This window comes from Herpailurus yagouaroundi, unplaced genomic scaffold, assembly GCF_014898765.1.
Source record: "Herpailurus yagouaroundi ecotype Mexico unplaced genomic scaffold, PumYag 77, whole genome shotgun sequence".
Taxonomy (NCBI): Eukaryota; Metazoa; Chordata; class Mammalia; order Carnivora; family Felidae; genus Herpailurus; species Herpailurus yagouaroundi.
Genome location: NW_024412388.1, coordinates 8,808,050 through 8,834,513, shown reverse-complemented (window position 1 = coordinate 8,834,513; position 26,464 = coordinate 8,808,050). Strand labels below are relative to the sequence as shown.

At 54.4% G+C, this 26,464-nt stretch overlaps 1 protein-coding gene across 4 annotated transcripts; it reads right to left on the bottom strand.

Annotated features, from left to right (window-relative positions):
* Positions 1-6: 6 nt before the first annotated feature.
* Positions 7-25,766, bottom strand: MFN2 (mitofusin 2). Of its 4 annotated transcripts, none has more exons than XM_040461560.1 (20): positions 25,555-25,766; positions 24,178-24,317; positions 23,699-23,783; positions 19,878-20,056; positions 16,530-16,665; positions 13,182-13,344; positions 12,362-12,486; positions 11,106-11,214; positions 10,879-10,986; positions 9,685-9,838; positions 9,407-9,474; positions 9,139-9,260; positions 7,027-7,153; positions 6,536-6,640; positions 6,163-6,265; positions 5,452-5,708; positions 4,481-4,636; positions 2,848-3,044; positions 1,913-2,047; positions 7-501 (listed from the first exon to the last, which is right to left on the bottom strand). In XM_040461560.1, exons 4-20 carry the CDS (start codon positions 20,050-20,052, stop codon positions 432-434), a joined length of 2,310 nt encoding a protein of 769 aa, XP_040317494.1. In that variant the 5' UTR covers positions 20,053-20,056; positions 23,699-23,783; positions 24,178-24,317; positions 25,555-25,766; the 3' UTR covers positions 7-431. The 4 variants fall into 4 exon arrangements, with proteins under 4 accessions (XP_040317494.1, XP_040317501.1, XP_040317491.1 ...); XM_040461567.1 differs by having other exon boundaries at positions 23,699-23,766; XM_040461557.1 differs by lacking the exon at positions 23,699-23,783 and having other exon boundaries at positions 25,555-25,764.
* Positions 25,767-26,464: the final 698 nt, after the last annotated feature.

The window sequence follows — 26,464 nt, the reverse complement described above, 5'->3', positions numbered from 1 at the left end:
AGTGTGGAGCGGAGCGGAGCGGACGTGTGGTCGGGGATTAGTGTCGCTGGAGGACGGGGTCTGCCTGACGCCCTCTGAGGCGCCGACCAGGCGTCCCGCGGGGCCGGCAGATCCCGAGACCTTGTAAAGCACTCAAAAGAATCTCAGTCAAGTGCACCCGACAAAGCAAAGACTCGACTCCCTGGTACCACGCGGTCCACGGTCATCATCAAAAAAAAGAAGTCTCCTTTAGGGGTACGAGCCTGAAGATCTTCCTGCAACGGCAGGCAAAGGGGGGGGGGGGGAACTAGCGTTTCAGGGGCTCAAAATGGTATGAGACGGGGGTGCTTTCGTTCTCAGGGTGGCAGCACCGGACGGGAGCTGCCCGGGGCCCCGGTGGGGGCCACACAGCACGGACCCTCCCCACACGGGCTGCGGCGCCAGGCTGCCCACTATCTGCTGGGCTGCAGGTACTGGTGCGTGAACATGTTGAGCTCGCTGTCCAACCAGCCGGCTTTGTTCCTGCGGAGAAAGGGTTAATTTGTAGCGCTCCAGCTGCCGACAGGTGACAGCATGACACACTGAGAGCGGTTCCAAGGACACTGGACTCATAGCCTCATTTACTCCTCTGATAACCCCCACTTTGCAGATGAGAGAAAGAGACCCAGAGAACTTATGACATAACTTCCCACAATCACAATTCATCAGCCATGGAGCCTAAAGTAAGGCCTGTCTGACATTCAAGCCCTATGTGTGCTTCACCTGACCACAGGCAGGCCCCTGAACTGTCCGGAAGTCAGTTTTCCTGCCTGTCTGTGGGGGGTCGGGTTGCTGGATATGCGGCCCATACGGGCTCACCCCGTCCTTGTTGGCTATGAGCAGCAGAGGCATCGGCGACCACCCCCCGCCCCCATTGCCGAGGGGTCCTTGAAACTGACTCGCCCAGGGCAGTGGGTGGGGAGGGCACATCAGCCCGGGAAAGTCCACCGTTTGCCCAGGGGTTGGCACTGACGTCAGGGGCGGGGGCAGGAAGCGCAGGGTCCCCGGGTGCTGATGTTATCTCAGGCTGAACGGGCTGAGGACCTTTGCGGAGCGCTTTCTGGTTCAGCTCTGTGGCTCTGTCATGAGAGCTCGCTCCATTTTACAGATGAAAACAATGAGACTTAAGAAAGCTCGGTGATCCGCCCAAACACAAGTGCCTGGGCCAGAACCCAGGCCTCTGGCTCCTTAGATTGACACCCCCCCCAGCAAAACTTGGACAGAAGCTCCGACTTTCCACAGGGACCCCGCACGGACCTGGGTGCCAGTGGGGGCTCTGCCCGTCACCAGCTGCCTGACCACCTTTCCGACGGGTAAAAATGCCCCTTCCCCGCGCCCAGAGAAATGGAGTAAAGCATGTGGCGGGTCCAGCCCAGACACCCCGGTGCACAGTAGACAGAGAAAGACCATGAATGTGTGGCGTGTCCCGGGGTGCTGGAGCCACGCACACCTGGATCCTCCTCCTGGCCTCGCCACTGCCTGTGGGACCCCAGACAAGTTACTTAACTCCTGGAGGCTGCAATTTCCCCTTTTAGAAAACGGAGATAGGTGACACGACCCTGCAGGGACACGGACGGGTGAGCGGCACGGCGCCCGTCAAGTGCCTGAGATGCTGCTGAAGGAGAAGGTGCCTGTGAGCGGTCCCTTCACGGCTCCCTTCCGCCTGGCTCCTCCTGCGCCAAGGCCCCGACGGAGAGCGTCCACAGGGCAGTAACTCTACATCCTGTCGAACGTCCAGCGCTGGCACCGTATCTGGCACCCAGCAGATGCTAGCAAACAGCTCACACGGAGTGAAGTTCGCGTCCACGCAAGACACAGACAAGCAGCCAAAACACCGCTGCGCCCGGGCTGCACACCGGAGCCCACCGCCTCCGGCCTCCCGGGGCGACCTCACCTGAGCAGCTTTGCTTTGCTCTGAAGTGAATCGAGAACCTCGATTTTCTTGTTCATGGCGGCAATGTCCTGCTCCAGGTTCTCCCGGGTGACGTCAACTTGCTGGCACAGGTGGGCAAAGGTCCCAGACAGTTCCCTGAGTGGGAGAGAGTCGGGATCAATGCGGCCACGTGGCTGGTTTGCAGAACACGGGCACTGGCTAGATCCACCTGGTGCCCATCGGTCAGCCGCTGGCAGCTCTGCCCTGCACCACGCCGGTGTGGCAGAATCTTCTCCGCCCGCTGCCCAGACCAAGGACGCCACACACGCTCAGCGTCACCACAGTGAGAGAACCAGGAGCACCCTGCCTGGGGCACAGCAGGCGGAGATTCAGATCCCAGCTCTGCCGCTAATCACCAAGTGGCAGGGGAAAAGGGGCCGCCCCTCGAGCCTCGGTTTCCCCATCTGGAAAAAGGAGACGCCCACACAAACAATGTCTACTTCAAAGGGTTCACAGAGAAAATGAAAAATTAGGTGCGGGCAAGGGGCCCACCACGCAGCAGTGTGAGGAAGGCAGGCCGGCACTCCTCCCGCCCCGACTAGCCAGGCAGGCAGCCTGGCCCCCTCCTGCCCAAAGCTGTGCCAGGAAGACAGGGCCGGGTCTTAGAATTTCAAAGCTCTGCCTACAGACCTTGAAAAAACACTGCAAGTAACGGCCCTCGTCCGCCCGCATCTCCCTTCCTTGGTGGAACAGAGGCCTAACTGGCCCCGGCCCCGGGCATAGGGTGTCCCCGGAAACAGCTTTCTCCCCATCCCTGGTCTCAGAGCCAACACTGCACGGCTGAAGGCCAGTGTCAGATGATGCTGGGGATCCAGCGGTTCCCAGGGCAGGTCCAAGGGAAGCTAGCGGGAAGTTCTGAACCAAAGGAGCCGGCCCCGACCCCGCGGGGGACTCACTGTTGGACTTGGTGGCTGCAGTTGGAGCCGGTGTAGCTGATGATGAGTTGTAACTTCTCGCTGGCATACTCCACGAACTGACGCTTGAAGGCCCTCTCCTTGGCCCTGGTGGTCCAGGTCAGACGCTCGTAGACATACAGGAGGCCATAGAGCCCAAAGGACAGGGCAATAAGCCGCCAGCCCACCGCCTTCCACACCTGCAGAGGCACAGCGATCAGCCGATGTGGGCCCTCTGCCGCCCCCCTGCCTCTCCCAAGGGCCCCAAAGAGCCTTTGTGTCTCTCCTCAGGACGCCTCCTTCCACACCTCTTTGACCCCACGGAGGCCAGAAGGGCAGGAACCTAATTCAGAAACAGGGTAACTTAGCGTTGGTCACACGAGAAGACTTGTGCTAGGAGGTGGGGGTAGGGGAGGGGCGGTTAGGGGAGTGTGGGGGGTAGGGGAGCGTTGGGAGTAGGGGAGGAGGCACTGGCACCAGAAGCATGGAACCAGACACGCAGAGTCCCTAAAGACAAAAGCAGGTGCTCTAAAGTGACATTCCATCCTGAGGACACTGACGAGTAGAATCCCTCACGTCTTTCCTCAGAGGGTGGCTTCTGTCGCTCTGGTCCGTGACACTTTAGTTCGAGGCAGCGCGGTCACAAAAAGCACTGGACACGGAGCCAGAAATCAAGGCGTCAGTGCCACCTGCCGTCCTGGTTGAAACCCACGCCAAGTTTCTTTACACACGTTCCTCCCAAAAGAGGCCTGATGGTCTCTCCAGGTCTCAGGGTTGTTTGGGTAAAATGGGCTATTTGACAGGGTCCCATGACCACCGAGTACCGGCGCCTCAGCTAACGACCCTCTGCCAGGTCACCGTCTGAAACAAGCCACACGGCACGCCAAGTCTGTGGAGACGGAGAGCAAGGGGCCTCAGCTGTGTCCACCCCAGTCTTCCGAGCTGAGAGCACAATCCCCAGCAGTTTTGTCCCTGTCACATCTGCCACCACTCTACGGCTCGAACGACCACAGCAGAGAGAGCGAGCCCACATCCCCAGCAAACTCAGGGTGAAAGTGTCCTGGCCGCCGTGTGTCGTGCATCAGGACGTGGGGAGTACCCCAGTCACCAAGGCGGCAGCCTGCGATCTCAGGCTTTGGCGTGGAAAGGAAAGGGCAAGAAAACCAGGAGACAGACACATAAGGGTTCAAGGCCCAGCCTGGTCTCTCTGTCTTAAACCCTTGCCAGTTTCGCTCTGGGCTTCCTCACCTCCTGGCCACGCCCACCTGTCTGGACTCCAGCTTTGTCACCTTCTCGGGTCCCTTCCCCGAAGCCCGTCATGTAGTAGAGGCCTTCAGGTCAGAGTTCCAATCCTAACTGTCTTTGGCGAGCCACCCAGACTTTCCTCCTCTGTCACACGGGAGCGGTGCCAACTGAACGTCGCGTCGGCTGAGACTTCAAGAAGTCAATGACTAACACGCCGAAGCTCAGGCTGAGGCCGCACAGCTCCCGAGACCAGAGACCACCGTGAGAAGCTGCCGGTGGGCGTGAAAACGCCGCTGTGTGGACGCGGGGACCCTGACCAGCACCGTGCCCCTCGGGCCCCACCCGCCTGTCCTCCAGCCCCCGCCCTTCCCGGGCAGGGCTGCTCACTGACCACGCCTCCAACAACGAGAATGCCCATGGAGGTCCTGGACGTCAGGGAGGCCAGGCCGGTGACCATGGAAACCATGAGCTCTTCTTGGGTGAGGGAGCCCTGCGGCAGCGGGGGCATGCTGGGGTTGGCTGGCGTCAGGGGGATGGGGCGCTGCACCTGAAAAGACACGACAGGAGGGGTAAGAAGAATGTGGCAGGTCTCTGGTTCAACAGAACCCTCAGTGACCCTCAGGACCAGGGGTCCTGGGACAGGGACGCAGAGTGGCTCTTCGGTTTCCAAAAAGGCAAAAAGAAAATTAAGCTTTGCGTGCAGCAAGGAAGGACCGAAGCTTCGTAACAGACCTGCCAGCCCCAAGGTGAGCACTATGGGGACCCCACAAAATGCGAGCAGTGGCAGCCCCAAATGCCTCGGTACAATTCCCCCGAAGTGGGGGTGTGCACCAGGCGCAGTACACACATGAGTTCGACAGGTAGAGACATGAGTGGTTTTAAAAATCTAAATTTTAAGGGTGGGTGGGTGGCTCAGTCAGTTAAGCGTCCAACTTCGGCTCAGGTCATGATCTCACAGTACATGGGTTCAAGCCCCACGTCGGGCCCTGTGCGGACAGCTCGGAGCCCGGAGCCTGCTTCGGATCCTGTGTCTCCCTCTCTCTCTGCCCCCTCCCCTGCTTCTGCGCATGCATGCTCTCTCTCTCAAAAATAAAAAATTTTTAAAAAATCTAAATTCTAAAACGGTGGTATGTGGATAGACTTAAATCATCTATATTCACAAGTCACACGCTTCATTTGACATACGTTAGAAAAAACACTCAGCTAACGTTTTTAACTCCGCAGATATCGGTGCTTAAGTCAAGGCTACGTGGATTTGTGGCAAAAACCCGGACCGTGGTGTGGTAGCACACCTGCCACGGCTGAAACCGCAGGGAACCCCCTGAGAATGGCTCCTAGGTCTGGAGACAGGTGCAGACTGACCTCTGGTGACACCCAAGGGTGCGGGACACTGCTTGCCTGGTCACCGTAGCCCATCAAGGCCCGGCGGCTGTTCTTGGGGCCCAGGAACCTATTCACCAGCATGGTCCACCCGAGTGAAAAATGGAACTCGATGTCCTCCTGGAAGTCAGCACACAGCTTGTCACAGTTCAGGTCGTAGCTGAGGGAGAAGCACTGCCGAGGGACCAGCATGTCTATCTGACTCCGCACAGATGCAGGAAGGAGGGGTTTCAAACCATCTGTCGGGAACACAAACGAGGGGAAAGCGCATCGGCTCGGCCCTGTGCCACAGCGGGGTCCAGCCTCGAAATGGAGGCCGTGCCAGCCTCCGCCGAGGACGCAGACTGCTCTGCAGGAATGGCCTGTGGCGCCACAAGGGCCCCTCCCAGAGAGGCAGGCCAGCTGGCCCCAGGGGTGTGTGGACCGAGGCTCCAACACCTGCTGATGTTTATGCTTCAGGTGAATTTAAGGACAGGCCAAACTCTCAGCCTGTGACAGTCCCGTGTGGTAACTCAAGCCGGCTCCCCGAGTCTGTGTGTGGAACACAGGCTCCGCACACCCCAAGAACCTGAGGGTACCGGACAGACTCATCGTCAAGAGTGACAGACAAGGAGAGGCCATTATTTCTGTGGACTGGCCTCCAAAGCTGACCGCTGGGCAACCCAAAAGCCCCAGTCTCAAGTCCCCACTGACCTATCATGTCCTGCTGCATGGTTTGCAGAGAGCTGGTGATGGCTGTGGAGCAGCGGTCGGACATATTCCGGCCCAGTCCTTCCTCTATATGGCGGTGCAATTCCTGCAACAGGGAGGCAGAGGTTCAGAGAGGCGACGCCCCCGTCAGGAGTTCATTCTGGGGAGCCAGGGGACAAGGAAGCCCGAGGCTGGTCAGCCCGCACCCAGCAGGTGACCGCGGAACGCGGAGTGGAGCCTGGGTCCTATCTCCCTGGCTGAGGGACCCTGACGCAGACCAGCAGGGGCCGAATCACTATCACGTGGCAATTCCACCCAGCAGCCCAAGGGATTAAAGCGAGTCCCCATGCAGAACACCTGCTGCTTAACGACTCACGTTCTTGTAGACCTTGAGGACCACCGGGGAAGGGTGGAAATCCATCTGGTATTCGTCCACCAGCACGGAGAGGCGCCTGATCTCCTCCGCCATCGCAGTGGACACCTGCGGGAGAGGGACGCGTACCGTGAAGCATGAGGGCAGGTAAGCCTGGTTCCCTCCTGCAGCACCAGGAGAGCCGTACGAGTCCTCACAGACCGCATGAGCTTCCCCACAAGCCAGCGGTCTTCTCAGCTCCCCTACGGCAGGAAAGCTTTTGAGGGAGAAGGGATGTCCGACTGGCGGGCCAATGCTTCTCGGAGCTGTGGAGGGGAGGCCCAGAGCACAGGGACTTGCCCAGGGTCACACGAGGGACCAGGGAGCCCAGGGGAAGCTATGCGCCCGCTCCAGTCAGGGCCACAACTTCCTTCTAGAAGGCTGAGAAACCGCCAGCACCCTGGACACTCCTAGGCAGTCCAGATCGCCCAGAGTGCTTCCTCCACGATCCTCACCTGCCTCTCCACCTCCTCCGTGATCTGTTTAATCCGCAGCTTATAGTCCTGCGCCAGGAGCTCCAGCTGCTTGTCAATAAACCTCAGCCGCTCTTGCCGTTCTTCCCGCATCTCCAGGCAGTAGACCCTGAGAGAAAGCGCGCTGGGCTCAGGAGCGGGTCCCCACCCAACCAAGCGGAGGAGCGAGGGGACGCCAGGAAGGCTGCACATGCCCCAGCTGGGGCCCCAGCAATGTCAGACGGTGCCCAGAAGCATGCTCTCCCCGTTCCTGAGCACCAGCCCTGTGCCCTTAGGTCTGCCAGCTGGGAAGAGGTGGTGGGGGGCCAAGGAGGATGCTTGGGGGGATGGGGAGGGGGGCGTTTAGAACAGATTCTGCTCATTAATCCGGGAAAAAAAAAGCTCAGCCTCACTAGTCATCGGGGAAATGAAATTAAAAAGAGGTACTACTCTACGCAGGCAGGAACCTGGCAAAAATCACCAAGTCTGAAGTGCCGGTAAGGCTCAGGGAATGCACAGTCCCAGCACACACCGCGGGGGAACTGGGGACGCGTTCAGACGTTTCAGAGGGCATCAGAGGAAAACGCTAAAACTGAAAATGCACACACCCTAGGACGAAACAGTTCTGCCTCCGGGAGTTAAGCTCCTAGACATACTCTTAACAAATGTGCACAAGGGGCCACTTGAACCGGTGTCCTCTGCGACAGGGTTTGCAACAGAAAAGAATTAAATCTAAAAACTAATCCGTTGGCTGGGGCACCTGGGTAGCTCAATCAGTTAAGCGTTGGACTCTTGGTTTCAGCTCAGGTCACGTTCCCAGAGTCGTGAGATCGAGCCCCATGTCCGGCTCTGTGCTGACAGCGCAGAGCCTGCTTGGGATTCTCTCTCTCCCTCTCTCTGCCCCTCCCCTGCTTGCACAGGTGTGCGTGCATATGCTCTCTCTCTCAAATAAATATCAAAAAATAAACAAAAATAAAAATCAACCCGTAGGAAAAATGAGGTATATGGCCAACGGGATGCTCTATCTCAGTTAATAGAAACACCAACTCTGTGTTACCAGCTCTGTGTTACCTGAAAGGGATAGGGGACAAAACCAAAGCCAAGTGGAAAGAAACACAAGGTGCCCTGACACGTTCACTATGACACCCTGTCCACATGCCTGAGGCACATCCACAGCAGTATTATGTATTCTTCAGGATTTATGCAAAAGTACTTTCTAAATGGATGATGGGGCTACACACCAAATTCATGGCTGCCATTGCCTCTGAGGAGTGGGCAGGGTGACAGCGGGGGAGGGGCTGAAGACTCAAAGGGTGTTTGATGTTTTTTGTTTTATTTCAACTTTAGGATAATATAAAGCAAACACTAAAGAAAGCAAGATGTTTTTACGTTATTCTCTGTATTTTCCCATATTTTAATTTCTATTAAAAACAAAACAAAACAACAACAACAAAAAACGGGGCACCTGGGTGGCTCAGTCGGTTAAGCATCTGACTTCAGCTCAGGTCATGATCTCACAGTTCATGAGTGTGAGCCCTGCATCGGGCTCTGTGCTGAAAACTCAGAGCCTGGATCCTGCTTTGGATCTGTGTCTCCCTCTCTCTCTGTCCCTTCCCTGCTCAAGCGCACGCTCTCTCTCTCTCTCTCTCTCAAAAATAAACAAACATTAAAAAAAAAAAAAGGTTATTTTTAAAAAACTGTGCCCTGGGAGCACCTGGCTGGCTTAGTGCAGTGGAGCACGTGCCCTTGTTCCTGGGGACCAAGCTCAAGCTCCACGATGGGTGTAGAGATTACTTACAATAAAATAAAATCTTTAAAAAAACCAAATCCACATCTCCTGCCTCTAGCTCTTGAGAAACGCTGCCATGCTCAGTGTGGTGTCAGCTGAGGCCTCCAACATCGGGCTTGTGGGGCAACACTTCTAAGAACCACCACACAGACCACGTGGGATGACCAGATACCCACCCAATGGCCATCCTCGCCAGGCTGCTCCCTGGGGATCTCACTAGTCCCGGTGGCACCCCAGAGACTCAGCTCTGCTGGCAAGTCCCCAGGCTGGGGTAGCGATCCCCTCCCAGCTCTGCCCTCTGCGGGCACGCGGTGTCGGGTTCTTACCGCTGCTCCTGTGCCGCAACGTGCAGGGAGTCCATGATGAGACGCACGGCTTCCGCAATCTGCTTGGCCCGGACCGTGTGCTGCTCGAACTTGGTCTTCACCGCAGACTGGGAGATGCACTCCTGGAACAGACAAGAGGTGTTGAGGAAGGCGGGGGCCACTGGGGTCCACCAGCCCCAGGCGAGGCTCTGGCGTTCACTGCCAGGGTCACGGCTGGCGGGTGCCGGGGAGGCACAGAATAATCAAATGCTGGAATCAAAGGGCTCACCTCAAATCTCCTTTCAAAGTTCTGAAACTCAAACATCCTCACTTGAAAGCCTTCTGCAAGAGCGCCCCCTAGGAGAATTACACCATATTAGTCCAGAAACAACAGCAGAAGGAAATGGTAACATCGTCCAAAGCCAAGCCGACGGGGCACTTGGCTTAAACACTGGCCGAGAAGCAAAGAGCTTCTCCCTCAAGGCTCTTCATCAGAACCATCTTCACGGGCTGAGCACAAGCCAGATGTCTCAACCATCAGGGAAAAGGAAGTCTGTTCCATCGTACCTCCCTCAGGCATGCCCTGGGCCTTCTGGATCCTGGCGTTGAGCACCTCCTTGGCAGACACAAAGAAGATGCGGTCTCCAGCCTGGCCTCGGTCCACCACGCCCAGCTCATCCACCAGGAAGCTGGTACAACGTTCCATGTGCTGCCGCCGCACCTGAAGCCCAAGCAGATGGGTGGGTGTGACCAGGTGGGGTGCCAGTGGCCCCCTCCCAATGGAGCCCACAGCCCCGAACTGCCTCGCTTCTAAAGAAGAGGTAAGGCAGTCACATGGTTCAGTATTCCACAGGTACAAACACACACCTCCCACACACGAGGAGTCATCTCCCACTATCGCGGCTCTCTAGCCACCGAGTTCCCCAGAACCCACGTCATGGGGGTTTCTTGGGGCACAGGCTGCCACAAATATTTTATGCACATACAAGCAGAAATGCCTAAACCTGCCCCAAACTACCTCTTGTTAGAACCGACACGGCGTCTCACTTTGGTGCCCAGAAGGAAAGGAACGCGGAGCCAAGAAACCTAAACTTGGGCTTCACCCTGCCAAGCCGAGTCCTCCCAGGGCCTCGTTTATAAGATCAGTGGACGCCACCGGGAAATCCCTTCTAGCTCTGAAATCCTCAGGTTCTACTGGGAGGTGCTTTCCTCAAGTCAGCAGATTTCCTCCTTCCAAGAACTCTGTTTCACGCATCTCATAGACAAGGAGCTTCCCCATCACTGTCCAGCGTCAGCCTGCAGGCCACGCCTCATCGTCCCATGTTACCAGTCTGTTACTCCTTTTTCTTTCCTCTCATGCAAAAAGGTAAAGAACTAGAGGATTTGCCAGTAAGAATCAATTATTCTTTGCTCCTCCTTTAAGCTTCTTTCCTGGACGTCTTCTGAAAGCTGAGCCTGTTCTATAACGAGTAACTCTTCATGAACTAAAGTGAGCACTGGCCTCAAACAAGGGTGTGGTTGATGCGGTGGGGACGCTTTTCAGGCCTGGATGACAGCCTTTGGAAGAGTAGAGGGAGCAGGGGAAGTGAGCAGAAGTGAAGGGAGTGTTCCTAAAGCCCTCAGAAGACACCACAGTGACCCCAGGGAACACCTGGGAAATCTCTAGTGAAGAAGTCAGTCACAGGCCCAATGTGGCCGGAGAACCCACGGAGAGGCTCGGGGTGGACACGGTCCCAAAGTGACGACTAAAGAGCTACTCACCTCTTCCATGTACTCAGGCTCCGAGGCGGACGCGTCCCAGCGGTTGTTCAGGATGAAGATGTTCGGGCGGGACAGGCGCTCACTCACCTTGTGGAAGAACTGCTTCTCCTGAAGGGGGACAAAGACCTCAGTACAGGAGGGGCTGTGCTGGCCAAGGTCGTCAGCCACACGCACCCCCTGCCCGCTCCGCTGGGGTCCAGGGGTGTGGGAAAAGGTGGAGGGGTTACCGTCTGCATCAGGGTGGACTCTGAGTTGGCCACCAACACAAACACGTCGGCGTCCAAGCAAAACTTGTCAATCCAGCTGTCCAGCTCTGTGGTGACGTCGATGCCAGGGCTAGAGGTGACGGGGTAAAGCATCATCAGGCACACAGACCTTGGGCCCTAGTCTTCCTGCTCTGCACAGACTTGAGGCAGCCAGGCAAAGGAGGAGAAAGTTACAGGTGTGACAGAAATCGGGCCTGGCCTTTACTGGAGGGATAATTACTTTTCATTTCATATCCTTCCTGATAGTCTGAAAATATGTTTTGTGTTTTGTTCCACCCGTGTATCACTTTTATTAAAACAACAGTTTGGGGCGCCTGGGTGGCTCAGTCGGTTAGGCATCTGACTCTTGATCTCAGCTCAGGTCATGATCTCATGGTTCAGGAGTTTGAGCCCCTCGCTGGCAGCACGGAGCTTGCTTGGGATTCTCTCTCTCCCCCTCTTTCTCCCCTTCCCCTGCTCTCTCTCTTTCTCTCTCCCCCTCAAAATAAACATTGAAAGAAAATAAAATTAAAACATTAAAAATAATGACTTGTGGGGCAACTGGGTGGCTCAGTCTGTTAAGCGTCCGACTTTGGCTCAAGTCATGATCTCACAGCTCGTGAGTTTGAGCCCCACATTGGGCTCTGTGCTGCCAGCTCAGAGCCTGGAGCCTGCTTTGGATTCGGTGTCTCCCTCTCTCTCTGCCCCTCCCCCGCTTGTACTCTGTCTCTCCCTCTCAAAAATAAACATTAAAAAAAATTTTTTTTAATAATGGCTTGTAATTTCGCTTTGCAGATACGCAGTTAAGGTGAAATTTTATTTTTCTGTGAGTCCAATAAGCACTACGGTACCGTACTTCTCAAGACAGTTATGACCTGCCCCAAAGTGTTCCTTCGAGAGAAATAAAATACCACACGGACCCCAACACCACAAGCTCCCAACCCTAATACACGCACCAACCTCGGTTATAGCTGAGAACCTCCTCAACTTTTGGGCCTCCCTCCCATCTGTCTTTATGGATCGTCACTGGGACATTTCCAGGGCACTGATGCCAACGGCTACAGCAGCCAGACCCGGGGAAATCCAGGAGGCGGGAGGATTTGGCCGAGCCAGTAGGAAAGGCAGCACGAGAAGCAGAGCACCAAACAGGCCCCAGGGGACCCTGGCTGGAGGATGCAGAAAAAGAAACCCGGAGAGGGCCCAGCGTGGACCTCCTACGGAGGCACTTTCCCTCTTACCTGTCCATCAGCACGAGGTCATCCTTCAGAAGTGGGCACTTGGAGTTGGGCCACATCACACTCACTAGGCTGCCAGCATGGAGCTGCTCGTCCTGGTGAAGGGCATGGGCCAGCTGGTTCACAGTCTGACAGGGGAGAGGAAAAGAATGAAAGAAAGAAAGACCGGAGCTGAGGAAGACTCGCTGGCCGCCAGCCTGCCCGTGCCGCCTGGCACGCAGGGCTCAGTGGCCCAGTGCTGCGGCCTGGTCTGCTTCCCTTACTCCTTTCATTTCACACGGAAAAGCCAAGGGCCGGGCCGAGCCAATAAGAAACAACTGCTCTTCACTCCTTTCAAGGGTGCTTTCTTGGCTGTTGTCCTAAAGCTGCAGTTATTTGGCACTGATGAGTTCTCCACGCACCGAAAGGAGCTTCTGGCCCCAAACAAGAATGCCAGCGGCTCTCAGAAAAATAAAAACGGACCAGCCACGGGCTATTGACTCACAACCACGGGACAAGTGCAGGAGTCGCCCTGTAGCAACAGCCCAGCAAACGAGGCACACACACTCTTCTGAGCAAGGAGAAGAGCCGCCGGCCTGCTTGGCAACACAGGAACTGGAGCCTCCTGACTCCTGGCGCTCTTCAGACCCGCCCGGAAGCTCTCAAACCTGCCCAAGCTCAGCTCTGACAGGCCTTCCCATTTCCCACCGCACGGGCACCACCCTCTCCTTAGAGGTGCTGACTGCCCGGTCACAGTGGACGTCCCGGTTGGTCTACGCCCAGACTCGACCCGCCCGCACACCCCCCCCCCCCCCCAGCACGGTCCCCGCCACGGCACCCTCACCTTGACGCTCCTCTTCTCCTCCGAGCCCTCTGTGAGGAGGAAGGCCTCGTGACCGTCTGTGCCCTCTACCCGCAGGAAGCAGTTGGTGGTGTGGCCGATCCCTGAGGGCAGAACTTTGTCCCAGAGCATGGCATTGATCACGGTGCTCTTCCCGTTGCTCGTCCTGCGAGGACAACTGGCCGTCAGGGAGGCCACCCGTACCTGCCTTGCAGGCTTCCACACGGAAGCTGCCGGCCTGGGAGCCCGAGTCTCTGCAGTGGCACCAGTACCCAGACAGGGGGAGCGAGCACTCTGTGTTTAGGCAAACGGATGGACAAACACCTCTAGCCTGTGCCCATGATGTGCTCCCAGGTCATCACTGCAAACCTACCCGCGGGGGCCACCCTAATCTTGGTAACTAGCGTAATCTTTAACAGGGGTGCTAAGTGCATGCGATTGATTTACTAACCCTCCCTCTGTTACCTATTAATCCCACATTCCTCTCTAGAAGAAGAGAGACTCCTCACATGTCACAGGAGTCAGATCTCTTGCACAACCCTTGAGCACTGAAAGCTGCAAACAGGAGCCACTAAATCTGTACAGAATAGAAACGTTAAAGGCCCCTGCACCCCCTCACTGATGAACGACCCTCGTCCCTTTAAAACCCTCACTGGGGCGCCTGGGTGGCTCAGTCAGTTGAGCGTCTGACTTTGGCTCAGGTATCTCACAGTCCGTGAGTTTGAGCCCCGCATCGGGCTCCGTGCTGACAGCTCGGAGCCTGGAGCCTGCTTCAGACTCTGTGTCTCCCCCTCTCTCTGCCTCTCCCCTGCTCATGCTCTGTCTGCATCTCAACAATAAATAAAAACATTAAAAAAAAAAAAATTTAAAACCCTCATGGCGACACAGAAACTGAGGAGTTGGCTATTGGGTAACAGTCCACCTTCCTCCCACATGGCCAGCCTCCTAAATCAAGCACATATTCCTTTCCTATCAATACTCATCTTTTCTAAGCTTACTTATATATTTTGAGAGAGAGAGAGAGAGAGAGAGAGAGAGAGAGAGGCAGAGAGAAAGGGAGAGAATCCCAAGCAGGCTCCACTCTGACAGCGCAGAGTCCAACGTGGGGCTCAAACCCCTGAACAGCGAGATCACGACCTAAGCCGAATCAAGAGTCAGACACTTCACCAACTGAGTCATCCAGGTACCCCTCAATACTCATCTCTCGAGTACTCGTCATTTGAGGGATGGGGAGCCAAACTTGGGATGCGATAACAAAGTCACAGGTCATTAGGGGCAAGACTCAAGGCAGAGTGCCTATTCCTCAGGCCACTGCTGTGTGTATAGCATCCAACCTGTCCAGGTGTCTTTGTTCCCTTTATTAGATTCTAATCTTTTTAAAGATGAGACATAAGAAATACATTTGGTTTTTGTCCCGTTACTGGCACAGTGCTTCTAAAATCCTTGGAATTTTAGCAAGGGGAGTGTCTTTGTCATTCACAGGAGCCCCTTTTGAGCACACCTGTCTATGCTAATGAGGGGACGGAGGTTGGGGCCCCTACTCTCAAAATGGGCTGGTCACCAGAAAGACCAAGCGATTAGAGGGTTAGGACTTTCAGCCCCACCCACCTACTTCAGGAAAGAGGAAGGGCCTGTGGATTAAACTCCATAAAAATCTTGAACAATGAGGTCTGATGAGCTTCCGGGCTGACGAAGACATCCATAAGTCTGGAGGGTAGCGCTTCTGGCCCTCACCCTGTGCCCCTCTTCACCTGCTGGTTCTTCTGTATCCTTTATACCAAACCAGTAAGTGTGAGTCACTGTTTCCCCAGCTCTGTGAGCAGCTCCAGCAAATTAGCCAAACTTGAGGAGGAGTCATGGGAACCTCCATGTCACTGCCAGTGACTGCCAGTCACTCCAAAGCACAGATTTCCAAATGGCATCTGAAACGAGGCCCGTATTGGGGGACTGGGCCTTAACCTGCAGGATCTAATGCTCCCTCCGGGTAGACAGTGTCAGAGCTGGGTTCAATTTGCAGGACGTGCAGGGTCTGCTGAGAACTGGAGAACCTCTAGTGTCCACTAGACCTCAAAGTGTAACAAGGAGATATGATGGCTAAAGCTATAAAACTCTTGGAAGAAAACAGAAGAAAAGCCTCACGACATTGGATTTAGCAATTCCTTGGACAGGACACCAAAAGTCTAGACAACAGAAGTAGGAATAAACTTAATTGGGCTATATCCAAATGAAACACTTCTGGGCATCAAAGCACACAGCCAACTGAGTGAAAAGGCAACGCACAGAATGGGAGGACACATCTACAATCATGTATCCAGTAAGGGGTTAATATGCAGGCTATATACAGAACTCTCACACCTCACAAAAACCCCACAAACAACCCCATCTAAAAATGGACAGTGGACCGGCACAGACATTTCTCCAAAGAAGATACACAAATGGCCGAGAAGCACATTAAAAGATGCTAGACATCACTAATTAATAGAGAAATGCAAATCAAAACCACGATGAGATTCCACCTCACACCCATGAGGATGTCTATTAGAGAAGAAACAGAAGGCACGTGTTGGAGGGAGTTGGAGAAATTGGAGCCCCGTGCACTCCCCGGGGGGGGGGGGGGGTTGGAAACCGGTGCGGTCGCTAAGGACAACAACATGGTGGTTCCTCAAAAAATTAAAAATGAAACTACCATATGATCTAGGAATTCTATTTCTGGGCATGTACCCAGAGCACTGGAAGGTCTCGAACAGATATCTGTACACCCACGTTCATACAGCATCATTCACAACAGCCAAGAAGTAAAAACAACCTAAGTGTTCGTTCTGGACGAACGGATAAACAAGATACGGTCTATACACACGGTGGCATGTTATTCAGCCTGAAAGAGGAAGGCCATCCTGGAGCGCACAACAGAGGGGACCTGGGGACATTATGCTAAGTGGAAGAGGTCAGTCACAAAGGGACAAACACTGTACGATTCCACTTACTGGCGGTTCCTCGAAGAGTCAAATCCATAGAGACAGAAAGCAAAGCAATGGCTGCCAGAGGTTGGGGCAGGGGTGGGGGTTCCGGGAGGACAAAAGCGAGGGTTTCATGGGGACAGAGTTTCAGTTTCTCAAGATGAAGAAGTTCTCGAGATGGACGGTGGTGATGACGGCACAACAGCGTGAACACAGTAAATACTACCAGACTGTAGACTTAAGAGCAATTGTGACAATGGGTTTTACGTCATGTGTATTTTGCCACCATTAAAAACTTAAACAGGAGGAAGAGGTACTCAGACTGTGAGGCTGCACAAGCGCCCCCCCCCCCCCCCCCCCCAGGCAGGAGGGTGTGACAGCTTCACAGACTCACCGGCCGAAAAAAGCCACTTTCATGTGCCGCCGGGCCAACACCTCACTGATGCCCCTCACTTTGGACAGGTAGCCTTTGACGTCCACGACCTGTTCTTCTGTCGTAACGGGGTCCAGTTCCGCATTCCTGTAGGTGTCTGGAGGTGGAGACGGAACATGGGTCACTACTCTGTCCGCGGGGGACAGAGGCCCCGGCCGCAGCTCCCCGCCACTGCCCGCTGAAGGGCAACCTCCCTGCTGGGGGCCGCAGTGCAGACACCCGGGCTCCAGAGCAAGGAAGTACTGCTTTACCACCTCTTCCCAGCTGTGCGACCTCAGGCGACAGAGCCCAGTCTTAGACTCCTGACTCTCACAACAAAGAGCAGTGCCCACCTCTTGCGACTGCCGCAAGGATGAATGAACGATGTCCATTTGAGCACTAGAATGTTCCCTGCCGTCACTTCCAGGCGTTTTACTTACCAAACTGTTCCTTACACACCAGGCACTGCTCTGATCACCTTTCAAACACAGTCTCACCCCATCCTCGTCATTTACCTGCCCCACACTCGGAGCCAGGACGGGACCCTGTGCACCTTCATGAGGCCCTTCCTGACCGGCCCTGCCTACTGCTCCAGTAGGGCCTCCTGCCAGCCCCATCCTGCACGGCACGTCCCCACCCTCGCCATGCTGCCTCCGGTTACTCTGGGCTTTGCTCAGTGCACCCCTCCCCCTCCCCCCGCTGATGCACAGAGGCGCTGCCTTGGGGGGCTCTGGCTCACTCCCACTTAGCCTCGTCTAGCATGGACTGCACAGCCCCTGGAAGCCTTCCCTGACTCCCCCAACCTGAGTGAGAGCCCCTTGTTTGTGCTCCCAAAGCACCCTGTGCTTCAGCGCTCACCTCACCATGGTGTGACCGTCTAGTTCAAGTGCATCATCTCCCACATGAAAGCCAAACTGTGCGGTCCCCGCACTCAGCAGGTGCACCACAACTGCTAAGCCAGTGGGTACTGGGATCACTGCACTGCTTTTTCCCAGTGGCTCCGACAGGCAGATAGGCAACGGATGACAGAAGCAAATGAGCAAGGTCCGGCCCCACCCCATCTAGTCTTGCACCAGGAAGGCGTGTCAGCTGGCGGAGTAAACGGGCGCCTGGTCCCTCGGCACACGCTCGCGGCAATGGACTAAATGTTTATGCCCCCACCACGTGATGGGTCATGAGGGTGCAGCCCTCATGACTAAGATTAGTGCCGTTATCAGAGACCCGGAGAGCTAGCTAACTCCTGCCGTGTGCTTACCTGGGATGTTACACAGGAAACGACAGCAATCCAGGAAGCTGGCCCTCACTAGACACCCAATCTGCTAGAGTCCGGACTCTGAACTTGCCAGCCTCCAGAACCGTGACAAGTGAGCTCCTGTTGTTTATAAGCTACCCAGCGTGTGATATTTCTGCTACGGCAACCCAAGACGACGAGGGTACTGGTGACCACAGGCGGCATTCAGAGACCACCGGGTGAGTCTCCCCTGCATGATGCCACGAGGGGAAGTGACCAAACTGCCAAGGCCTCCCAGGTCCCCTGGTCACCGCAGTCTCAGACCCATCACCCCTCCTCCTTCATAGGGGCACATGGGCGTGGCTTCTGCAACGCTCCTGAAAGGAGCTGGGCTCTCAAGCGAGTGGCCACATTTAAAAGAAACAGCCAGAAGACTGACCAGGCGGCCACCATCCCCGCCCCTAGCCAGGGCAGGCCCAAACACATACCCAGAGCACTCCAGCTCTTTCCCCTGCAGCCCACCAACAGGACAAGCCTCCTGGTCTCACAAGAACAAGAACCAAAACAGCCATTCCTAATGCTAGCACACAGACCCCTTCGTTAAGCACGTGTTCGTCCACGGCACCAACAAAGTGAGTGAGTCAGAGCATCACAGACGGTCAGCCGGAGCTCTGGAAGGAGTCACCTGGTCTGCCCCATCTCTGCGTGCACAGAGCCAGGTGCACCCGAGTTACTGCCAAACAAACGGGTCATGAACTGGAATAACTTCAGCTACCAGTCTTCTAACTGTAAAACTCAGATTTTCACGTTAACAAGTATGTGGGGACCACCTTCTCCTGCATCAAGCCCCACGCCAGGGGCAGGGCAGAGAGTCCGTTCTCAGTCTTGGTTTGCTCAGGCTGTTCCAATGAAACCGCACAGACTAGGCGGGTCATACACAACAGACACGTACTGTTCCCAGTTCTGAACTGGAAGGCTCAGATCAGGACACTGGCCCGGTTAGGGGAGGGCCCTCTCCCAGGTCACAGGTTTCTCATTGTATCCTCACGTGGCAGAAGGGGGCCAGGGAGCTTTGTGGGTCTCTCATAAGGGCACTAATCTCCTTCATGAATGCTCCCCCATCGTGACCTAATCACCTCCCAAAGGTCCCACCTGTGAACCCCATCACATTGGGTCTTAGGGTTCCAACATGAGAATGTGGGGGAATGCAAACATTCAGACCACAGTACTGGAAACATTCCCTCTCTCTAAAGGGAGCCTTAAGAAGGAGCCTGTCACATAAACCAACCCGAAGCCAAGCCACGGTAGTGGAAAGCAGACGGTGAAGCATGACCCTGGGGCGTTTCCACTGAACATGCAGAGCTCTGCGGACTAGAATTTAAAAAGCCCTGGTCTCGCTTGAGCGCCTCTTTCACAAACAAGGAAACCAAGGGCAGATGAGACTCAGCTACTGGGTCTGGACGGACAATCCCAGACACAGGAGCTAATGTATACCTTCTAGAGAGGGAGCCTCAGACAACCAGAGGCTGGGGTTGGCAATCGACTGAGCGGGGGCCCTGGGAACCTGTCCTCCTCTGCTGATAGAGCAGGCACCAGGGGCTGGGCTCAAATTAGTAACTAGTGGAAAAGGTGCCAGTGACGCAAGTTTCCTTTCCACAGCCCCGCTGACTAAAAATATCAGAGAAAGAACACCCTGGGCAGGGACAACCAATACCCGCACAGTCAGGCTGAGGAAAACACCTGGGCTTAGGAGTCAGAGATACCTGGTAGAGCCCTGCTGTGTCACTTACAAGATATCGAGCAAATCTCAAAACCTCCATCTGCTTGTCTTCTACATGGGACTGAGATTCACCTACCCCTCACGACTAAATGATACAGAATACACAGAATTCTTATGTGACAGGTCTCTAGTTTTCCTAGTCCGATTTCCCTGGAGCCCAATTCCACATGATTCCCAAAGCACAACACTGCTGAAGGTGACAACCTACCTGGGGATAAGCTCCCCAGGAGCAAGGCTCTACCTCCCCTCCTCTCTATCCTCCCACCTACATATGGAAACTGACAGGTGTGGGCCCGGCTGAGCAGGCCGCCTGTCTCACCTTCAAGGAAGGTGGCGCTCTCTTGGATGTAGGCCCCCAGTTGCTCAAAAATGCCATTGATCTTCTTCTTGGCAGTGACAAAGTGCTTGAGTGGGGAAGCATTCACCTCAGCCATGTGTCTCTTGTCCTTCTTGACTGTAACAATGGAGTTGCACCGAGAGAAAAGCAGGGACATCGCGCTGCAAGAAAAGACAACGTGAGTGAACCCGGGAATGCCCAGTTTAGACGTTCTGCTAGGGCTGTGGCGGGGTGCCATGGGGGGCCTGGGGCTAGCCCTGGGGGCCATCAAGAACACGGGCCCTCCAGGACTAGATCCAGGATGGTAAGACTGGCGTCCTCAAGAGTAGGAAGGGACCACCGAGGACGTGTGGGCACCCAGACAGCTGGAGCCAGGGCTCTGGGTTTAGGCCTTGCGCTGGCTGATCCCCGCCTGTGGAAGAGCAGCAGACCCAGCCTTCCCCACCTCAGGGAGTCAGGCCGGGATCACGAGAGGACACGTGAGAAGCCCTCCTCTCGGTCTCAGGCAGAAAAGTGTGACAGAAACCTACTTCTTTCCTACACATCACCCACCTAAGAAAAAGCACGGATGACTGAAAGCAGTGAAAACAAAGTGATGCTCAAAGTCCGTGACTCCCACCACCCTCCCCTGGCCACTCTGCTGTCCAGGTCACGACGGCCCTAATTCTGAACGGGTTTTTTGTTAGTACTGGTGGTGGTCGGGGGTGGACAAGGAAGGGTGGTACTCAAGTGAGAGAAGTCTGCATCTACTCTTAAAAACACTTATTGGTCTTTCACTGCAAGCGTGTGCACCGTAGAAAATGCGGGAACTGAAGGGAAAATCCATAACCCCCCTCCTGTGATAACACTATTAATACCTGTCTATCAGCAGTCTGTTTTGGGGTAGATAGCTCTCTTGCCCTCGATCGTTATAGCCTATATTTTCCAAATAGCAGTAACATACTAGGGGCCGTGAAGCTGAGCTCCAAAGCCTTAGAAATTTTTGCTCAAAGTCAAAACCGGCAGATAGAGCAGAGAAGGTGGCATCCAGATGTGGCTGGAGATCTCTGGTCCCATAACTACACTGCCCCTGAGTTCCCACCATGCACAGAGCTATTTCCCCAGCAGGGCCCTCAGATCATGGATGTCAAAGGACAAAGGCCCCTCCAACCCCACACAGCTGCATGTGCCTGGTTCTGTGTCTCCAACACCCAGCAAATTCTCCCTCCCAGGCCACCCTAATCATAGCAACATGGGCTCTCCATGGGAGCCAGCACTCAGCACTCGCTGCATCTGGGAAATGAGAAAGCTCATGAGGGAACATACACCAGAAACTTCCCAAGCGTGCCAAAAGGTACTGAACAAGTTACTGAGAAGCAGAAAGAACATCCAGAGAAAGCGCACAGTGACTGAAAACTGGTTCTTAGGATCTAATCATCCCAAAGAGTGGGCAGACAGACAGACTCAGGGAAATATCAACCCACATGTTTTGCATAACTTACAAATTACTTTGTTAATGATTTCTAGGGAGATAAGAAAGACAAGTAACTGCCCATTTCTACCTTCCTCCTCCTTAAATCGCTACAACTGTGCACTTTTCTTAGCCTGGGGGTCAAGGCGTCAAGGAATTCTGAGGCAACAGAACTCTGAGAAGGGGAATCGGGAAGAAAGCACCCCTGCCTCCTCCAGAGCAGAAGAGGCACTGGAATCAGGCTTCGCGTGGCCCAGCAGGTTAAGACTCTAGGAGAACGGGGGATGAGTGCAAAAAGAGAAAAGCATCAAAAGGAAACGGAAAGGGATCTGGATGGAGCATAACACGGCTGGAGGGGACAGATTCTGGAACCAGAGCTGGGTTCAAACCGTACTCTTTCTGGGCCACGTAAACTTGAGCAAGTTATTTAACCTCAGAGCTTTGAATCCTTCATGTGCAGGACAAGCGTGATGCCACACAGATGGAGAAGGCTCAGGCTGACACAGGACAAACTTATAGGTGATTTTATGTGTTATGAAGTAACAACAATGATAAACTCCACCAGCAAGATCGGGCAACTCTCCCCTCCAACACCCAGCCTTCAGGGAAGGGCAGAGACGACTCCACCAACACATCCTCGGCTCCCCCACCGTCACGGGGAACGTGAACAGGTCTGCTCAGGGCTGAGGAACAACAGGGCCCATCCCCAGAAGTGACTTGCTTGCAGGCAGAAAGCTCCCTGAGATCAGTGGGGCTCTTAGAAGCATGTGCTTTCAAGTTCTGGTCATTGTTTGCCAGCCCAAAGGATCTGAAACCAAAAGTGCTAGTGTTCGGTAAGTGCAAGATTCAAAGGCGCGCACGCTAGGAAAAGCTTAGCGGTTCAAGGTTACGAGACGTGCTCGGAGTTGCCAGGCCAGGACCTGACCTGCTCTCACCATCCCCCAGCCTGCAGCCGTATGCCCCAGCCCTCTCAGGGATCCTCCCTCCAACCCATCCAAACTGCCTGATTTCTCTGACTCAGTTAACCCCCAAGCTGAGGTTCCCTGTTTGTGTTGTACGTGCTGCTTCCGGCCTGGGATCCTCTTTTCTTTTTCACCATTTGGCACACTCCTACTGTCTTTCTAGACCCAACCGTAGCATCACCCCTCCGTGAAGCCTTCCCTGACATCTCCAAGGAGGACACGCAACCTTATGGTTTTTAAATCCCCGTCTCCTCGTCTAGTCTGTGACCTTCCAGAAAGATCGCTGGACACAGAGTCGTGACCTGTTTCCAGGTCTACTTTCCTCCTCCACAACTGTGAGAGACACGGATGAGTTAGCGAATGCCCCTTCACGAGAGTGCCTTCTTCCCCTTCCATCCCTAGAATACACACATCTACTTTTTTTTCTTAAAAAGCAGCTTCGGGCTAAGCATCTGTTTCTTAGTGTTTGGAGCTCACGGAATCAAGAGAGTTGATCAAACCTTTTAGATCCCAGGATCCGATCCTTCAAAGAGCAAGCTGGACATACCTATGTGCACAAATGGACCCAAGTTACGGAACACACACAAACAAGCCAAGATGGGGGGGGGAGGGGAAGGCCCACTATCTCAGGGCTTTGCCTGCTGGCTGCCTACCCTTACAGAGTGGTAGGAAGCAGCTGGGATCCTGTTCCTCCTCTGGAAAGCCCTGATAGTCCCTACTTCACCACAGAGCTCACTGCAGGCATGCAGGTCCAGTCCCCTGGGCACAGCTAGGTTAGAGTGGCTCTGATACCAGCTACACATTAAGTGGCATGCTTCAAGCTGGGGTGACAGGCGCGAAGTGCTCTTCAAGTCAGGGTTTCAGATAGTTCAGGACAGCATTTCCCAAAGTGCGGGCCACAGAAATGTAGTGCACCCAACGCTCCATGTAAAAAGGGATCCATGGTAGAAAAAATTTCTAAAACACTATATGCCACGGTCATCCTCCATCAGAGCACATGACCAAAGCAAAGACTCTGGAAAAAGGCCTGTTCTAAAAACACTAGCTGAACTGTATTTAACGCAGCATTTCACAAACGTATCTAAACAAGATGTTCTGCTACATAACGGTTTTTAAAATCCTGAGGAACATCCTTCAGGGAAAGCCTCATTCATCCTGGTCGTCTCCCTCTCCCACCCCAAAAAAGTGCTAGGGGCACAGTATTAACAGATAGTAACCTAAGACCAGAACCAAACCCAATTCCAAACTGAAAAAAAAGCTTTGCCTCAACCCAGGCTATTTATTAGTTGAGGAGTATTAGATGCCTCGCACGTGAAAACAGCAGTAGAGAATTCACCATATGGTGTGTTTGGATCCCAAGCACAGTCCCTAAATCCACACCACCTCCTTACCCAGTTTTATGCACAGCAACTCCTAGCAGGGAAAATAAAATAGGTCCACGGATCGTCTGCTGGCACAACTGGAACAGAGGAGAAGCTGAGAAATTGAAACAAAAGAGTATACAGGGTAAAAGGGGCAGAGTAGACTCTCAGAAGAGCTGTGATAAGGAGCCAGTCTCTGCTGGGCAGACACAGGGAGGGAGGAGCCAGCAAAGCAGAGAACAAGGGAGACAGAGACTAATTCTTCGGGGAGCCCAAAGATTCCAGCCACCTTCTGAACTGTCAACCTTTAAATAGGCTCTCTCCACCAACAGTGAAAACCATGGAAGCAGGAAGGACATACATACAGTTTTTTTCAGCACAGACTGGAAAACTCCAGCTCTGAGCAAAGATGACCCCATCCATGACACTTGCCACTGGACAGCCAGCAGAACATACCCCTTTCCACTCAACCCAGATCCAGGGTGCCAGACATCCCAGCTACCACTTACTTTTTGGATGGCAAGAGACCTTCACAGGCTGGGCATCATGGGCATGGCTGGAGTCAAAAAGACGAAAAGAATCTGAATTCTCCTCTGTCCTGTCTCAGGTTGAGGTTGGCTACTGATTGTGTTGACTCCACCAATTCCAACTTATTGGGGAAAAAAAAGGGACATGTCAACAAGCAGCCAAAAAAAAAAAAAAAAAAAAGGGTGCAAAACACGTTTAACCAGGTTTAAAGCCAAACAAACTCATCCCTGAGGGAAGCTTAGTCATTGCCCCGTACTCTGTACTCCAATGGTATGTGAGGAAGTGCCCTGGAGGAAAACACAACACACAGGTGTGGGGACAATCGCGGGGACACACAAACATGTGCTGGTGAGAAGCAGGAACCCTGGTAAAGACAGGTCCATGTCCAGAGAGGTGAGAGGAGAGGAGGCAGCAGACCAGGACAAGGACTGGTCTTGAGGATTGTGGAACTGAGGACTAGAGATGAGTGGGTGGGGATGTGGAAGAGAAGCAGAAGTGGAACTTATTGAAAGAATGTGTGTGCTGCATGCTGTAAAATATATCTTACTTAATTTTTAATTCTATGGGGCAAACAGAGGCTTGGGATACTTAAAAGATTTATAGACTGCTAATAAGTGGCCAAGCTAGGAACTGAGATACAATCTCCCTTTAACTCCAAACCATACTTGTTTTTAACTTCGTGGATCTGCCTCACTCCACCCTTCCGGGTGGGAAGGGTGATAATCAGAGGGCTTTCTGGGAGGAAGAAAAGAGAGACGATGGAGAAATTGAAGAAACAGGGCAACGAAAGATTACAATAGAGGATGGGCAGTTTAGGCTTCACGCATCCAAACAGTAAATTATTCCGCATCGTCTGTGTGCCTGTGTGCATGCTAGGCGCTGAAGTTAGGGATGGGTAAATCAGTACCTGCCCTCAAGGGGCTTACCTTCAGGTAAGAAGTCAAACAAGAAAATAGGTGACTGCACCTGAGCGCAGAAAGTGCCCAAAGTGGGAGAGGGTAAGGCGCCACAGTGGTCAACGTGGGCACTTATCTTGTGCTGAGTAAATGCTGGCAAATATAGAAGACTGGATACGAAAGGAAGAAAGGGCTGGGATGGAATGGGGCCGCGAAGGTGGGAAGGCTGGGGGAGACGAGGAACCTCAAGGAACCCCACCCCCAGTCCAGACACCCACGTCCCGCCCCCTCCTCTCAGGGCCGCGGAGGGCCCCGCAGCGAGGCCGGGGCGTGGAGACGCCCGCCTGCCCGGATCCCGAGTTCCCGGGGTTCCAGCGTCCCACCGGTCCCCGCCGGGCTGCTCAGGACTCGCCGGGCTGGGCTGGGCGGGTCCCCACCCCTCCGGCGCGCTCGCCCTCTCACCTTCACCTTCCCGGCCTCGCGGCGGCCATCATGCCCCTAACGTCACCAGACGGCGCCACCCCGGAGAGAGGCGGGAGGAGGAGGGAGGTCGCTCACGTCACTAGCCGCCGCACGTTTGCCGCCCTGGCCCTGATCAATCGGTGGACTCCGAGCTCAGGCGGTTAGACCCTATCACTCCTTACGGGTCAGGGGGTCTGCCGGCTGAGAGCCCCGAGAGCCGGCTCAGCGGGCTCGCTTACCGCCGGGGCGTCCCAAGCCAATGACGTCAGCAGAAGGACTCCAGCTGCATCGTGGGAGCTGTAGTTCCTCCGGGCGCCCGTCAGGGCGGGGTGGGCGGGGCCTCGAGCTGTCCAAAGGCCAAGAAAACAAGGGCGTGGGTTAGAGGTTCCCGCTTTTTCGTCTGTTGCACCAGAGCCTGACCCTAAGGCCCTTGCCGGCTCTCTAATCCCAGCCTGCGTTTTGTAATTTTAGAGAAGAGCTCTTAAGAGAAAGAGGGGAAGCAAACTTGGGCCTGTTGCCCTTCGGTTGACTTTGAGGAAATGAGAACAGCAACGGTCGCGGAGCAGGCAGGGTGCCTAACATTCATGCATTTTATTTAACCTTCAGGACATTCCCTGGAGGCTCAGAGGAGACATTATTCCAGCTCACATATGGCAGACCACTGGGCCTCATTATGTGCCAGGCGCTAGGACACAGCAGTGAACAGGTTATCTGGTGGCCTCAGCCACAGCAGGGAAGGTTTGAAGTCTATGCTCTCTCTCCAGTACCGCAGCCACCAGCCACGTGTGGCTATGGAGCCCCTGAAAGGTGGCCAGTGCCAATTGAGATGTGCTGCAGACTTGTACCAAAAAAAAAATAATAATAATAATACACACATATATATACATGTGTATATACACATATATCCATA

Excerpts from the sequence above, each read along its gene's own strand:
- MFN2 (XM_040461560.1), bottom strand. The coding sequence starts at position 20,052 with ATGTCCCTGCTTTTCTCTCGGTGCAACTCCATTGTTACAGTCAAGAAG. Across the intron at positions 12,487-13,181 it reads AGGAGAAGAGGAGCGTCAAG|ACTGTGAACCAGCTGGCCCA; the intron begins GTGAGGGTGCCG and ends CTCCCCTGTCAG. Across the intron at positions 9,839-10,878 it reads AGCCTGAGTACATGGAAGAG|GTGCGGCGGCAGCACATGGA; the intron begins GTGAGTAGCTCT and ends CTTGGGCTTCAG.